At 30.9% G+C, this 15,025-nt stretch overlaps 1 protein-coding gene across 1 annotated transcript; it reads left to right on the top strand.

Annotated features, from left to right (window-relative positions):
• The first annotated feature begins 12,957 nt into the window (after window positions 1-12,957).
• Window positions 12,958-14,418, top strand: LOC141907794 (uncharacterized). Its single transcript, XM_074797534.1, has one exon. The coding sequence runs from the start codon at window positions 12,958-12,960 to the stop codon at window positions 14,416-14,418; it is 1,461 nt and encodes a 486-aa protein (XP_074653635.1).
• Window positions 14,419-15,025: the final 607 nt, after the last annotated feature.

Below are 15,025 nucleotides of genomic sequence, written 5' to 3'. Positions count from 1 at the left end.
TATTACTGTAGAACAGTGATTGCGTGTCAACTGTGCTCGGATAAATAGCGTGCTTGTTATATACAAGGGGAAGTAATCCCCACTCATCACCACAAGTAATTTTTTTTCCTTATAAATGGGAGATAGGAAAGCATTCTTAGCAACAATAAAAAACACAATAAAACCAACCAGCAAAAAACAATTTGAAATAAAAAAGTTAGTTGATGTTACAAAAGAAATTGAACATAAAATATTGAAAAGATAAAAACTAAATATGGAGAGAAAGTATCAGCTAATTTAAGCTACTGTAATGTTTGTACATCGCGAGAATTTAAAGTATTTTTACCTGATAAATGGGTTTCATAAGTACAGAGGAATAAAAAGATTTAGAAGGATTTAAAATAATCTATCATGGAAAAAATGAAGATGGCCATCATGATTTATAAATTGTTGATTAAATTTTAAAAAAAAATGAATTAATAAAAATAATGAATATCTAGAATCCGAAATGACTTATCTGGACAATTTAATTGCTCCACATAGATAGACAAAAGTAGTGAGATATTCAATTAATTTAAAAAAATTATTTTTTTTGCTTATTTTCTAAAATATTAATCCATTTTTTTTATTGTCAATTTTGGAATTTCAGAAGTATTTTCATTTTTGATAGCAGTTGTTTCAGAATTATTAATATCACGAATTTTATTTGATTTCTTATACCAATTACACCCAATCAAAATGAATACAATTACAAATCCAACTGTAAAATATAGACATTTATTAAATATTCTATCATTAGAAGGAGTAGAAATAACAATATTTTCACCATTTTTATTACCTATTTTTTCTTTTACAGCTTTTTTATATTCTTGTGATTTAATTCCTAATTGCCGAGACCATTCAATTTGTTTCTGAGTTCTCGGTTTTTTCTTCACAGTTAATTCCTTCACTTCTTCCACTTCGCTCATTTATTATAGAAATATTTTTACTTTCAATATTTGAAAATGTTATAACTCCAGTTGATAATAATGTCATAAATCCACCTAATTGAAATGATAAATATCCAATCCATTTATTTAATTCAGTCATAACTAAATAATCATTTTTTAAATCAGCATATAATCTATTTTCTTCTTGAATTGGTAGTATATAATTACATAATTTACTATAACCTTTTACTACATTTTCTGATATCGCGTCATTAATTCTAGCTGTTCTCGCGGTTTCATAAATCTTAAATAATCTAATAATTTCATCTGATTTCATTGTATCTAATTCATTATAAGTTAAATTTTTACCGATAAAATTTTTACATTTTCCAGATGCTATTAATATTTCTAATTGATGTTTACAATAAAGATAATATTCATAATTATTATTTGTTGTAACATTATTTAAAGCACCATCATCTGGAGTTAATTTTGTTTCTGTTATTCCTAAATCATCTAAAGTTTTTTCAATTGGAACATCACCATTTTTAGATTTTATTTTCTTTCCACCTCCCATTTATATAACAAAAAAATTAGTTGTGATGTTGCAACTAGAATTTAACTAGAATGTAACTAGAATTCAACTAGATTAACAAGCTAGTTGAAATATTGTTGTTTTTGTTTATTTCTTGTTAAATCTAGTTGATTTTTGTTCCAACTACCAATAACTAGAATTTAACTAGAATGTAACTAAAAATATATTAGATTAACAAGCTAGTTAAATTATTGTTGAATTTTATTTGATTTTTGTTTCAAATACAAATAACTAGAATTCAACTAGAATGTAACTAAATATGTAATAGATTAACAAGCTAGTTGAATTTAAATAAATTCATATTTAAATGGATGTTGTAATCTAAATAGTAATTTTGATCTTTTATTATTTTTCAATTTATCCATATATTCATTACGTAAATCATGCGGAATAATATCATTTTCCTCAAGCGCATTTTTCATCGATTTTCTATCTTTATTGTATAATAAAACTAAAAATCTAATGTTTTCTCTAAAATCTTTAACAATTGAATTATATTTTTGATTTAAAACCCAAGTTGTTATCCAAAAATGTCTACCAGAAAAAGCTAAATAACATAACTCACTTTCTCTAACTTTTGAATCATGTAAATTTGCACAATCATCTATAATGAATAATGTATTTGATCCTTTATAAATATCAATTGCTATTTTAATGCAATTATCTAAATTTTCTTTTACTGTTTTAGGATCTAATATAATTAATTTATTATTTCTAGTAATATATCTATCATAAGTTTGATTGAATTCATATGTTGGACAAAATAATAATATATTATCAAAATAGTTTTTATAAACAGTTTCTAATAAATTTAATATAAGATAAGTTTTTCCACAATTTGTTACGCCAGAAATTAACATATTATGAGGCTCAAATATAAATAATTCCTTATTCATTTATATATTTTTAATTTTACTTGATAATATCCATTCATTGAATTTATCTGGCCATCCAACCCATTTTACTAAAGAATATTTTTTTCTTTTAACAGTTTTTGTTTTTAATACTTTTTCAATTTTATATTCTTGTTCTAGATTTTCAGTAGTTAAACTCAATTCTTCTTCATGAAAATACCCATCAATTTCTTCACCAACTAAATCTTCTAATTTATAGACATATGGTTTTGTTGTTATTACCTTTTTTATTTTATATATTTCCCTAGTAAAATTTCGATCGTATCCTTTATCAAATATCTTTTTATATTTAGAAATTCTAACGTGTTGTCCTATTTTAAATTTAGGTTCACCAAAATCATCTACAAGAAATGCTCCATATGAATTATTCCAACCAATTTCAGCATTTTCAGGTTTTCTAGCATCAATAGGTTTCATTCCAATAGAAGAATGATAAGAATTATCATATCCTTATATCAATTTTGGTAAAACATCAATCCATTTAAAAGTATTATATGCTGTAAAATATTTCCACATTCTTGTTCTTAATGTTCTATTTAATCGTTCAACAACTGCTGCTTTTTTATCCGATTTTGTTGAAAAATATTTAATATTATGATTATCTAAGAGTTCATGAACAAGTGAATTATCAAATTCTTTTCCATCATCAAATTGTATTTTTTCTGGTTTTAGTTTATCATCCGAAAGAAATTTTCTTAACACATTTGATGTTTGTACAGCATCTTTTCTATAAAGTGGGAAGCTCCATACATAACGACTAAAAATATCAATTATATTCAATATCCACCAATAATCATCATTATCTTTAACATTTTTCATATCAAATCTCCTTGCATTTTTAAATCTCCTTGCCACTGTTGATCTACATAACTTACCATAGTTTTACGAGTTTTATATTTTCTAACAATCTTTATATGCGTTGTATATGTTGGTTGTTCTAACATAAATTCATTTATATCTTTATATTTAACTAAATTTTGTGGGATTATCTTATCTAATTTATCTTGTTTTACTTGACGCCATATATTTTTGGTAGAAGAATAAGCAACCGAACTCTCAGGGTTGTAATATAAATTTCTTAAATATTGTTCTTTAGTATTAGGAGTTTTTTTTACCGCCCATTTATATATCGTTATTTTTAACTTTATATTTCTAATATTGAATACTATCTTATTGTGAATTTACAATATTTAATTGTGCGTCAGATATAATATAAATGTGCATTTTGAAATTGAAGCTTCCTTTTTTCTTTTTCATGAATAATTGAATTCCATCTTTAGTGTTCTGTAGTTTTTTCCCAGAACCATGTAATGAATTATCCTCTGTTGTTCTAAAATCTAACCATAATGCATATTTATTACCGGTATAATAATCAATTTGATTAATATTACAATTTTCAGATGATTTTACTTTTTCATTCATAAAATGTTTTCTAATTTCTGGCCATTGATCTAACATTCTCATTCCTTGACAAAATATTTTATTTGCTATTCCTTCGATAGTTATTTAGGGTTTTCTGACTTTCGTCGAAAACCCTCTTGAAATTCTGTTGATTATTATTATCATTATATATTTTCCGCCGATTTCGTCAAATAAAATTCATCTTCATTCAGATTCGGTAACTGACAGCTTCGAAACGAAATGTATAAATTGATACTGTAATAACGGTCTCTCTGAACCAACAGATTGTCTGAATGTACTTTCCATCCTATTTGAAACTTAAAATTACTTATTAGGTTACTGTATTATCATCCGAAAGAAATTTTCTTAAAACATTTGATGTTTGTACAGCATCTTTTCTATAAAGTGGGAAGCTCCATACATAACGACTAAAAATATCAATTTTATTCAATATCCACCAATAATCATCATTATCTTTCTTAACATTTTTAATGTCAAATCTCCTTGCATTTTTAAATCTCCTTGCCACTGTTGATCTACATAACTTACCATAGTTTTACGAGTTTTATATTTTCTAACAATCTTTATATGCGTTGTATATGTTGGTTGTTCTAACATAAATTCATTTATATCTTTATATTTAACTAAATTTTGTGGGATTATCTTATCTAATTTATCTTGTTTTACTTTACGCCATATATTTTTGGTAGAAGAATAAGCAACCGAACTCTCAGGGTTGTAATATAAATTTCTTAAATATTGTTCTTTAGTATTAGGAGTTTTTTTACCGCCCATTTATATATCGTTAATTTTAACTTTATATTTCTAATATTGAATACTATCTAATTGTGAATTTACAATATTTAATTGTGCGTCAGATATAATATAAATGTGCATTTTGAAATTGAAGCTTCCTTTTTTTTTTCATGAATAATTGCATTCCATCTTTAGTGTTCTGTAGTTTTTTCCCAGAACCATGTAATGAATTATCCTCTGTTGTTCTAAAATCTAACCATAATGCATATTTATTACCGGTATAATAATCAATTTGATTAATATTACAATTTTCAGATGATTTTACTTTTTCATTCATAAAATGTTTTCTAATTTCTGGCCATTGATCTATCATTCTCATTCCTTGACAAAATATTTTATTTGCTATTCCTTCGATAGTTATTTAGGGTTTTCTGACTTTCGTCGAAAACCCCCTTGAAATTCTGTTGATTATTATTATTATTATATATTTTCCGCCGATTTCGTCAAATAAAATTCATCTTCATTCAGATTCGGCAACTGACAGCTTCGAAACGAAATGTATAAATTGATACTGTAATAACGGTCTCTCTGAACCAACAGATTGTCTGAATGTACTTTCCATCCTATTTGAAACTTAAAATTACTTATTAGGTTACTGTAAATAAAGAATTGAATTGAATTGTTAGACAACAAGCACCGGCGAAATAACAGTTTGTGACGTCAGTTAGTAAGTAAATAAAGGAGGGCTCCGAGAATTTCCAAATCACGGGGACTATACTGGGGTTAGACCATTCAACCAAAAAGAGGATTGCTCCGATAATATCCAAATCATCTCATTTTATTTTTTCCATCGAATACCCGGTAATTAATTTTTCTTTTCGATCACATGCATCCAGAAAACCCGTTATCGCTGCTTTGCAGCTATATTTCTACTTTTGTTATTTCAGGATTATAATAATTATCTACCATAAGTATATGTTGCAATGGTAAAAAAATATTAATATACCTTTAATAGATCTTCTTGGGAAGTTAATATTCTCATTAATTATTTCATCATTTGCATCAAAAGTTACAGTTTTAAATTATCAATATAATCATATAATAATGAAAATCCTTGATTGTATTGAGTTTGAATTGTATTAGCAATATTTTAATTAGTTACTGTATTATATTCTAAACATATATTCGATAATTTATAACCCATATCTTTAACAACGTTAGATAATACAATTTCATTTACAGGAGCAAATGTTATCTCAAATATAATATCTTCTTGAATTGCATATTTATATAAACGTGCATTATTATTTATCAATTCAAAGTCTAATGGAATTTTATATTTGCTTCCATAAATATTTTTAATCAAATTATCTACGTCATTAGCTACTACTGCATTATTGGCTTAAGATCTTAATTTATTTTGTGTTTCCGATTGAATGCCTTGAAATATCATATTATTTCTATTTTCTTTAGTTAAAAAAGTTTAATAAATTATAATCATCTAATGAGAAAACTGTTTCTGGACCAATCTTTATACTTAATTTTTTAATAAAATATCTTCCAACATTATCAACAACATAATTATTATTATTACCGGTTACTTTTATATCGGCTGATAAATGAATACTATTTTGAACATAAAAAGTATTTTGTGTTAACCGAGGAATTCTAACATATAAAGTTTCATCAGGATTAATATTAGAAGGATTATAAGTAATTATATGATGAGATCTTCCTGCTTTAATAGCATTAGATATTCTATGATTCTTAGAAGGATTGATATAACTCCCACTCATTTATGCAACAAAAAAATTAATTATTTATTTTTTATCATGTTTACTTGATAATTTTTGATATCATATTCACTAACCCAAAAATAATTGCACTAACAATTGTAATTAAAAATAAAATGATATGTTCAGCAGCAAAGTTAAGAATATTCCCTGCAGATTTCAATATAAAACCAACAATTGATGCAATAATTCCTGGTAAAGCTGCAGCAGATTTTTTAGATAGTTCCCATAAATATTTTGCTAATTCTTTTAAACCATCTTTAACTTTATCTTGTATAGAATTATTATCATTTGGGGGTTTATCCGGTTTATTAGGATTTGGTGTAGATTTTAAAGCATTTGATATTGCTAAACCTATTGTTGTGAATACCATAGTTACAGCTGTTAGAATTGAAAGAATTGTTATACCTTCTAACTTAAATAATAATTTTATTCTATCTTTCAATGATATTTCAGAATTTGGTTTTATCAACAAATCTTTAAAAATAACTTTTAATCTATTAATATTAATATTAGTATTAATATTAATATTAATATCATATGATTTTTTTAATAATTTAATTTCTTCTTTCTGTACTTCTAAATTATCTTTTAAATTATTAATTTCTTTTTCTAAACGTAATTCTTTTTGCCTATATTCAATTTCATCAATTACTTGATTATCAAGATCAGACTTTAATTGTTCTGATTCTTTTCTTGATTTAAATAATTCATCTTCTAAAGTTCCAATTTTAAAATCTCATACTTTTATCATGCGCAATTTTATCAGCTTCATTTCTTATACTAATAATTTCTCTAATTGCTTCATCAGAAAATATATTTAAATCTTCTAATTCTTGATCTGATGCATCAAGTAACCCATTTTGTAAAAGTTTTTCAGTTTGAACTTCGGTTGATTTAAGTTTACTAGTTTTGGAAGTTTTGTTCTGTTCAGATGTTGTTTCTGGTTCTAAATTTTCATTAATAATCTTCAAAAAATCATCATTTCTTCGTTTAAATTCTATTCTATTTAGAGTTATCTCTTCTTCTGTAACATCAGTTATAACATCATTATTGATTTTCTTAATTAGATTGTTCTAATTTAATAAAAGTTGATTTTGTTATTATTTTATCAAGACTTTTATTAGAAGATATCTTAAAACAATAGTCATCTTTCAAATGCCAATAATAGTCACCATTTAAATATTTCAAATCTTTCACTAAATAATTCATACTTTTATTAGTTATATTGAAACCAGATTTTTTTAATATTGGTTGAAATTTATCAGTTAATTCTTCATATTCTAATTCTTTTTTAATAAACCTGGATTTTCATTTTCAATGTCCAATCTTGAACGTGCTTTACTAACAAATCCATTAGTATCAGGTCTTGATGAATTAGAATTATATGCTGTTTCATTATCGACATTAAAACTTGTTTCATTAAAATCAGGTGGTTGTTCATCACTTATACCAGGAGCGTCATCTACAGGATCCAATGGAATATCTACTTTTGCCATTTATATAATAAAAAAATTAAAATTTGAAATATAATACTCCTCCGATTACAATTCCTATACGAGTTAAAGCTAATTTAGTATTTTCATGGGATTTATTATCATTATCAGTTATAATCATATCATGTTGAATATTATCAGTTTTAATATTTTCTGATGTATTATAATCCGGTTTAGAATCATTATTTAATTTAATATTCTTAGTTTTAGTTTCTGTTGATTGAATATGTTTTTTATTTTTTTCACCTTCCATTAATTTTGGAGCAGTAATAATCTTTTTATTCATATCATTTAATCCAAATGAATTATTTATTGTTGCAGTTTTAATTAGATTATTGTAACCAATTATGTTTCCCATCTTTAATACTAAATCATTAGAAATAATTAATAGATTAGGGCCTATACAATAATTTAGTCTTACATGAGATTTATCTAAATAATTTTGATATCTTACAATGTTTTCTGGAATCGATCTATTTTTATCATTATGAATGGAATCTTCAAATAATACTTTGAATTGTTTCTGCGCATCGAATGAAGTGTTATCATTTCCAACTGGGTCTGACTATTTCAGATGGCTGGGAGTCACCTTCATTTCGGTCAACGAATTATACATTTAGACTTCACTTACGTACCTAAAATGGCGGACGATTCAACTTCATCTTCCGATCCGTCTTATTCTTGTCATGATTGTCATGATTTTATGGAAGTGTCAGCACTCATCAATGAACACGAATTGAAGTCAAGAACTACGTGGTGCGTCTGGTGGAAGGACAAGTTATCTGAATATAGTGGTGGTATGTTTATCTTTTACCGTAATTTTAATGTCTTTCTACCCAAGTCTTGTTTTCTGTTCTATCTATCTAGACCTATAGTACAGTATAATAACTTATACGCTGATGAGTGTTGTGTTAAGAAAACACTTGTCGTGTTGACATATGGCCTCGCAAACAGCATATATACACGAGTACGAATAAGCCTTCCTGTATGTACTGTTTTTCGATATGATCGTATGCCTATAGGCTAATACATGCAGGCGCGCGTCACCGGAATTACAGATATTATTGGGGCAAACCACTTCAATTCATTTCAGCGAAATCACATATTCCGACATAAGCAAGGCTATTTTGAATGAAATATGAAGCAAAGAGACCAGAAATTCAATCCGAGCTAAATGAATCCGAGACTGATATGGATCCGACATAGGCTGAGTCTACTGTAGTATTTACTTTCGAAACTCTTCTATCACTGAACTGCTTTTAATGTAGTAAGTATTTTATGTTCATACAGTCTGAAAGTCTGTCTGGACTTTCTGACTGCATACTTAATACCAAAACATATTTTTGGTGGGGGTGCAACATGCTTTTTTCTCTTTCACTTATTGCTTTTTGACTTAATGTTTTTGTCTAATACTCCATATAACATGTATATGATGTATTTTTGATAAAGGTTATTGGGATCATTACACAGCACAAATGTGGTGTCGATTAGTTCACATAAAAAATATGCTAATTATTTGAATATAGGGACATTTAAAGTTGTGGAAAATTTTTGTCCATTGTAAATGTGTGGACTCATTGGCATATATATACCGGTATATATATATATATATATATATATATATATATATATATATATATATATATATATATATATATATATATATATATATATATATATATATATATATATATATATATTAGTATATAATAATTGGAGGTAGGTAATTTGATAACATCTATTTTCTGCACACTTCGGCAACAGGTGAACTAATTTGGCCATTTTGGTTTGCTTTTTAACTTTTTACACATAATAATTTCTTATATCTTAGTAACCCGATCGTTGTAGAGAAACGTTTGACAATCACCATATTTGTATATCAATGACTTGTAATATTCACCATATTGTACTCAATGTCACCTAACATCATCTGCACCGTATGCACTATTAAAATGCTGTAAGGCCGTGTTGTAATCCAATTTTTTTAAGTCAATCAGAACTATGAACATGTATATTCACATTTCAAAATTGTGTAAGTTGATTTATATCAGAACAATGTTTATTCAAATTTAAAAATTTGTGAAATAAAAAAGTTTGTATGGTACATATATGTTTATGGTTTTAGTTTGTATTTTTCTTCAAGTTGAATGTAATTTGGGAGGACTTTTTTTTCCAAATTCTTTAGTATATAATATTCCTAATCCACCCATTGTTCCAATTTTTGAATTAATTATTTGAATATTTATTTGAATTAATATTAAATTCATTACATATTTTATAAAACTTAGAAAAATTAATATTATTATTCAATTCTTTAAAATATTTTGAACCTGGTAAAGGACATTCTAATTCATCTAATATTAATTTTACTTGAAAATATGTATGAAATCTAAAAAGTGATAACATCAATGGTAAACTTGGTTTGTTTAAATGATCATTCCAACTAATTCCACATCCTGTTGTTGCGCAATAAACAGCAAAATTTAATTGGTTCTGCCAATACTTCATATTAGATTTTAATAACCATTTGCCTCATTTAAATTTTTAAAATTAATTGTATACACATGAAACATATTTTCCATCTTAACATTAAAATAATTAGTTTCAGTAACATAAATATATAAATCAATTAATGAATTTAAAACTTCATTTCTATATGAAATATCTTTATTAAAATCTATTGCTGGAATATTATATTTAATTGATTTATTATATTGGAAAGCTTTTGGAAAACTATCTACCATTTATATAATTAAAAAATCAATAATTTATTAATTCTTTTAATAATTTATCTTTTTCTTCAACTGTTATATGACCATTTAAACTGATTATATAATCTAGTGTATTCTTTAATTTATTAATTTCTTTTATATTAGTTTTAATTTTTATCTTTATTACTTTTTATATTTAATTTTGAACTTATACCAGTTAATACACTTGATGATAATCCTAATACACCAATTGATATAGCTAAAGGTGTTAATGGACTGAATATTGCTAGAAATGTTATTACAGAACTAATTGTAACCGAACCACTGATAATAAAATAATATATAATTTTAGATTTTAATAATTTTTTCTTTTTTATCTTTAAGTAACTTTCAAATTCTAATATTTGTTTTTCTAAATATGTTTTTAATTTAGTTTTATTTATATCATGAGGAATAATATCAATATTATCATCCATTTATTTAGCAAAAAAATTACTAATTAGTAAATCTATATGCTACAAATATAACAATAACAGTTCCACCTAAAATCCATATTATTTCATATTTCTGTTGTTCTTTACTTGGGGTATAATAATCTGATAATTTAGGTTTGTATAGATGTAATTTTTCTTTATTGGTTACCGCGTTATATAAACTCATTGCATCATCAACTGATTGAAAATCTCTATGTGAAATCTTCTGATCATATAATTCCTTGTTAATATAATCCATATAGTTTTGCCTCTTTTCACTATATTCTTCTGCTGCTTTATTGAATTTTTCTAATGCTAAGTTATGTCTTTTTTGTTCTGTTAATGATCCATTTTTATCAATATGTTTAAATAAATAACCACCGCCAGTCACTCCATTGGACCGAGTCCCGACAGTAAGATGGATGGACTGGAAGCCCTCGCTAGCGCGGCAGAGATACGATCGAAAGCAGTCGATGACATGAGTGTCGCGTCCACGCAGTCGTCCAGTAAACTTAGAAGCAGGATAGCAGCAAAGGCTGCTAGACATGAAGTCGAACTTAAGTCCTTAAATTTAGAGTCGGAGAAGAAAGCTAAAGCGACTCCACGAAGAAGAAGGATTACGACGGCTCTCCCTCGAAAAGGAACTGGCTTGTGCGCAGGCCGAGTTGGAGGCAGTTGAAAGGGTTGAATCAGAGTGCTCGTTCGGTCGGGCACGCTCCGCGCGGCACAGCCATTCTAAAGTTGCTCGAAGGAAAGGCTCGATTCGAAGAGTCGGGAAGGGTCGCTGGAAAAGTGTTCGAATGTATTGGATATAAACAACCGCGAAGAATCCCTGTGTCGATAATAAAGTAAATCGCGGTGTTAAACAGTTATCGATTTCCGCCCCCGTGTTCACGCACGAAAGCCAAACACTTGAGGTGGCCGCTATCGTGAAACACCTCAGTAAACCGCCGGCAGACGTCAGAAGATTCGGTGGAGATCCGTTGGAGTTCGGAAGATTCGTACGCCAGTTTAACGCCAAAGCCGTCGCGAACTCTTCAGACAGTTCCGAGTGTATGAACTTCTTGGAACAATTCACCTTTGGCGAAGCTGATAGGGTCGTCGTCGGCTATGGAATGCTTAACTCTGATATAGCTTTTCGCGCCGCTATTGACGAGCTAAAGTCTCGCTATGGAGACGGCGAAATTGTTGCGTGCGAATACGTCCAGAAGGCCCTCGACTGGCCCGCAGTACGGCCAGATAAACCTAAGGCACTAGACGAAATCGGAATGTTCCTCACGGAGTGCTTGCATACCATCAACGATTTGAGTAGTATACGTATACTTGAATACCCAGATAACATAAAGCGCATTGTTGCCAAATTACCGCTACATCTTCAAGAACGATGGCGAAGTATTGGCCGATTTCGTTCGTGGAACTGGTGGACTTCGTGCGTCGCGAGGTCAGAAAGGCAAACGATCCGATCTACGGTAAAATGGCTATCGCAGCCGTATACCCGCGTTTCGAGAAGAAACCGATTAGAAACCCGATTACGACTGGAGCTACGGTTACTACTACCAACCGTCGACACCAATGCGCCTACTGCATAGTAGACTCTCACTCGACGGAAAATTTTAAAGCTCTTCAGAAACAGAGCATTGACGACGGGTTAAAAACCTTCCGAGAAAAGAATCTATGCTACGGCTGTTGTAGAGCCAGTCATCGTTCTCAGAATTGTCAGCACCGGTCGACATGCAAAGTTGAATCGTGCCAAAAGAAACACCCAATGGTACTTCATGTCGAAAAGTTGGCTCTTAGTGGTGAAGAACGTAAATACTCGAATACTGGCGAAGTCACCGAGCCTACTATCACGAAAGTAGACGCCAAGCGGTGCAACTAATTTCTCTGATTCGGAAGAAATTCAAGGATCCATGGCCGTAGTTCCCGTCAGACTGCGCACCAAAGGCGGTCTGAAAGAAGTCGTAACATACGCCTTCTTAGACCCAGGCAGCTCCATCTCGATCTGCTGTGTCAAGTTAGCGGAAAAATTGGGAGCTTCGAAACGACCGTCAAACATAAATGTAGGAACCGTGAATTCACCCAACGGTGAACTCATTAAAACATGTAAGGTCGCTGGGCTGGAAGTCCGCCCGTTGGAAATGGTCGACGAGGGCTCCGTAAAGCTCCCAGCCGTTTACACACTACAAAGCATCCCCGTCACCGAAGAAGATATGGACAAAGAAGGAGAGCTACAGTCATGGCCTCACCTCAACTCGCTGAGACCATTTGCCAGATTAAAGACCGAAGTTGGCCTGATGATTGGCGCAAACGTTCCCGACGCGTTCACCCCGACTGCGATATGGACTGGTCCCAGCGGAAGCCCATACGCGGCCATTACCACACTGGGTTGGGTCGTATGGAATGTAGTCAGAGAAAAATCTAAGAATAAAGTCGTTCACCGAACGTGGTTAACCGAAAACGAAGAATTGAAGAACCTCGAATCTCGTCTCGTGGAAACCTTTAACTTCGGCTTCACCGAGAGAACAATCGACGATGAAAAACAGTGGTCACAGGAAGATCGAGCCTTTATGGAAAAGGTCGGGAGTCAAATCAAACTCGTAGATGGGCATTACGAAATATCCCTACCCTTTAGGGAAAGTATTAAGTTGCCGTGCAACAGACCTGCCGCCGAATCTCGCCTGACGAACTTACGGAAACGGCTTATGGCAGATTCGCGACTCCGTGCCGAGTACGTAGCGTGTATGAACGACGTCATCAGTAAAGGGTATGCCGAGTTAGTCCCCGAAGCAGATCTTCATAAGACCTCCGAAGTTTGGTACATACCGCATCACGGGGTGTATCATCCTAAGAAGGCTAAATTACGCGTAGTTTTCGATTGTGCGGCTAAATACAACGGCGTATCACTCAACGATGCCCTGTTGCAGGGTCCCGACTTAACGAATAACCTTAACCTTGTTGCCGTCCTCTTGAGATTCAGGGAGAAACCAGTGGCCGTATCAGCCGACATAGAATCAATGTTTCATCAGGTACGCGTCGCAAAGAACCATACGGACTATCTTAGATCCCTGTGGTGGGAAGGCGACAACCTCGATAACAAGCCACAATGCTACCGAATGGTCGTGCATCTGTTCGGCGGTACGTCGTCTCCGTGTTGCGCTAACTTAGCGCTGCGTACAGCGGTGCAACGATGGGGCGAGATCAAGAATGCAGACGAAGTAAGTGCCATCACACGGTCATTCTACGTGGATGACCATTTGCGCTCGTACTATACCGTCGACGAGGCAGTGGATCTATTTCGCGCTACCGTTAAAACGTGTTCCGATGGCGGTTTCATCTCCACAAAATTCTTAGCAGTAGCCGCGAGGTTATGAAGGTCTCCCCGGCTCAAGAATGGCCATCGATTGTAAGTCTCGACCTTGACGGCTGTCTTCCCACGGATCGCGCGTTAGGCGTCATATGGGATGCAGAGTATAATGAACTGACTTTCAAAATAAATCTTGACGATAACAAACCTGTAACACGTCGAGGAATTCTGTCTGTCGTGAGCGCAGTGTACAACCCGGTAGGGTTAGCATCACCATTCATACTGCCTGCGAAGATCTTACTACAAGAACTGTGCAAATCTAACGTCGGATAGGACGAAGAAATTTGCGACTTGTATCGGAAGCGTTTTAAATCGTGGTTCGAGGGTGTTTCCAACCTGGAGCAGATCCGGACTCCACGCAATCACGGCTCTGGACGAAATCATAAACTGGATATTAATAACCGGATATTATTATTTCTGTGCTGGTTAAAGACGTATCAACCTTACTATGTCCTGGCAGTTATATTTGATATTGAAGAAACCATCGTGAACTCTGTTATAAATGAAATGCTAATAGTTTTTTGGAATTATTGTAGCCAGTCAATTCGCTGGCCCGAAGATGATGAATGGAGACAAATGATGGGGACATACACATTTTACTATGTGTTGTTGGT

This window comes from Tubulanus polymorphus, chromosome 6, assembly GCF_964204645.1.
Source record: "Tubulanus polymorphus chromosome 6, tnTubPoly1.2, whole genome shotgun sequence".
NCBI classification, from domain to species: domain Eukaryota; kingdom Metazoa; phylum Nemertea; class Palaeonemertea; order Tubulaniformes; family Tubulanidae; genus Tubulanus; species Tubulanus polymorphus.
The sequence above is the reverse complement of the archived record's forward strand: the minus strand, read 5'-3'. Positions and strand labels throughout refer to the sequence as shown.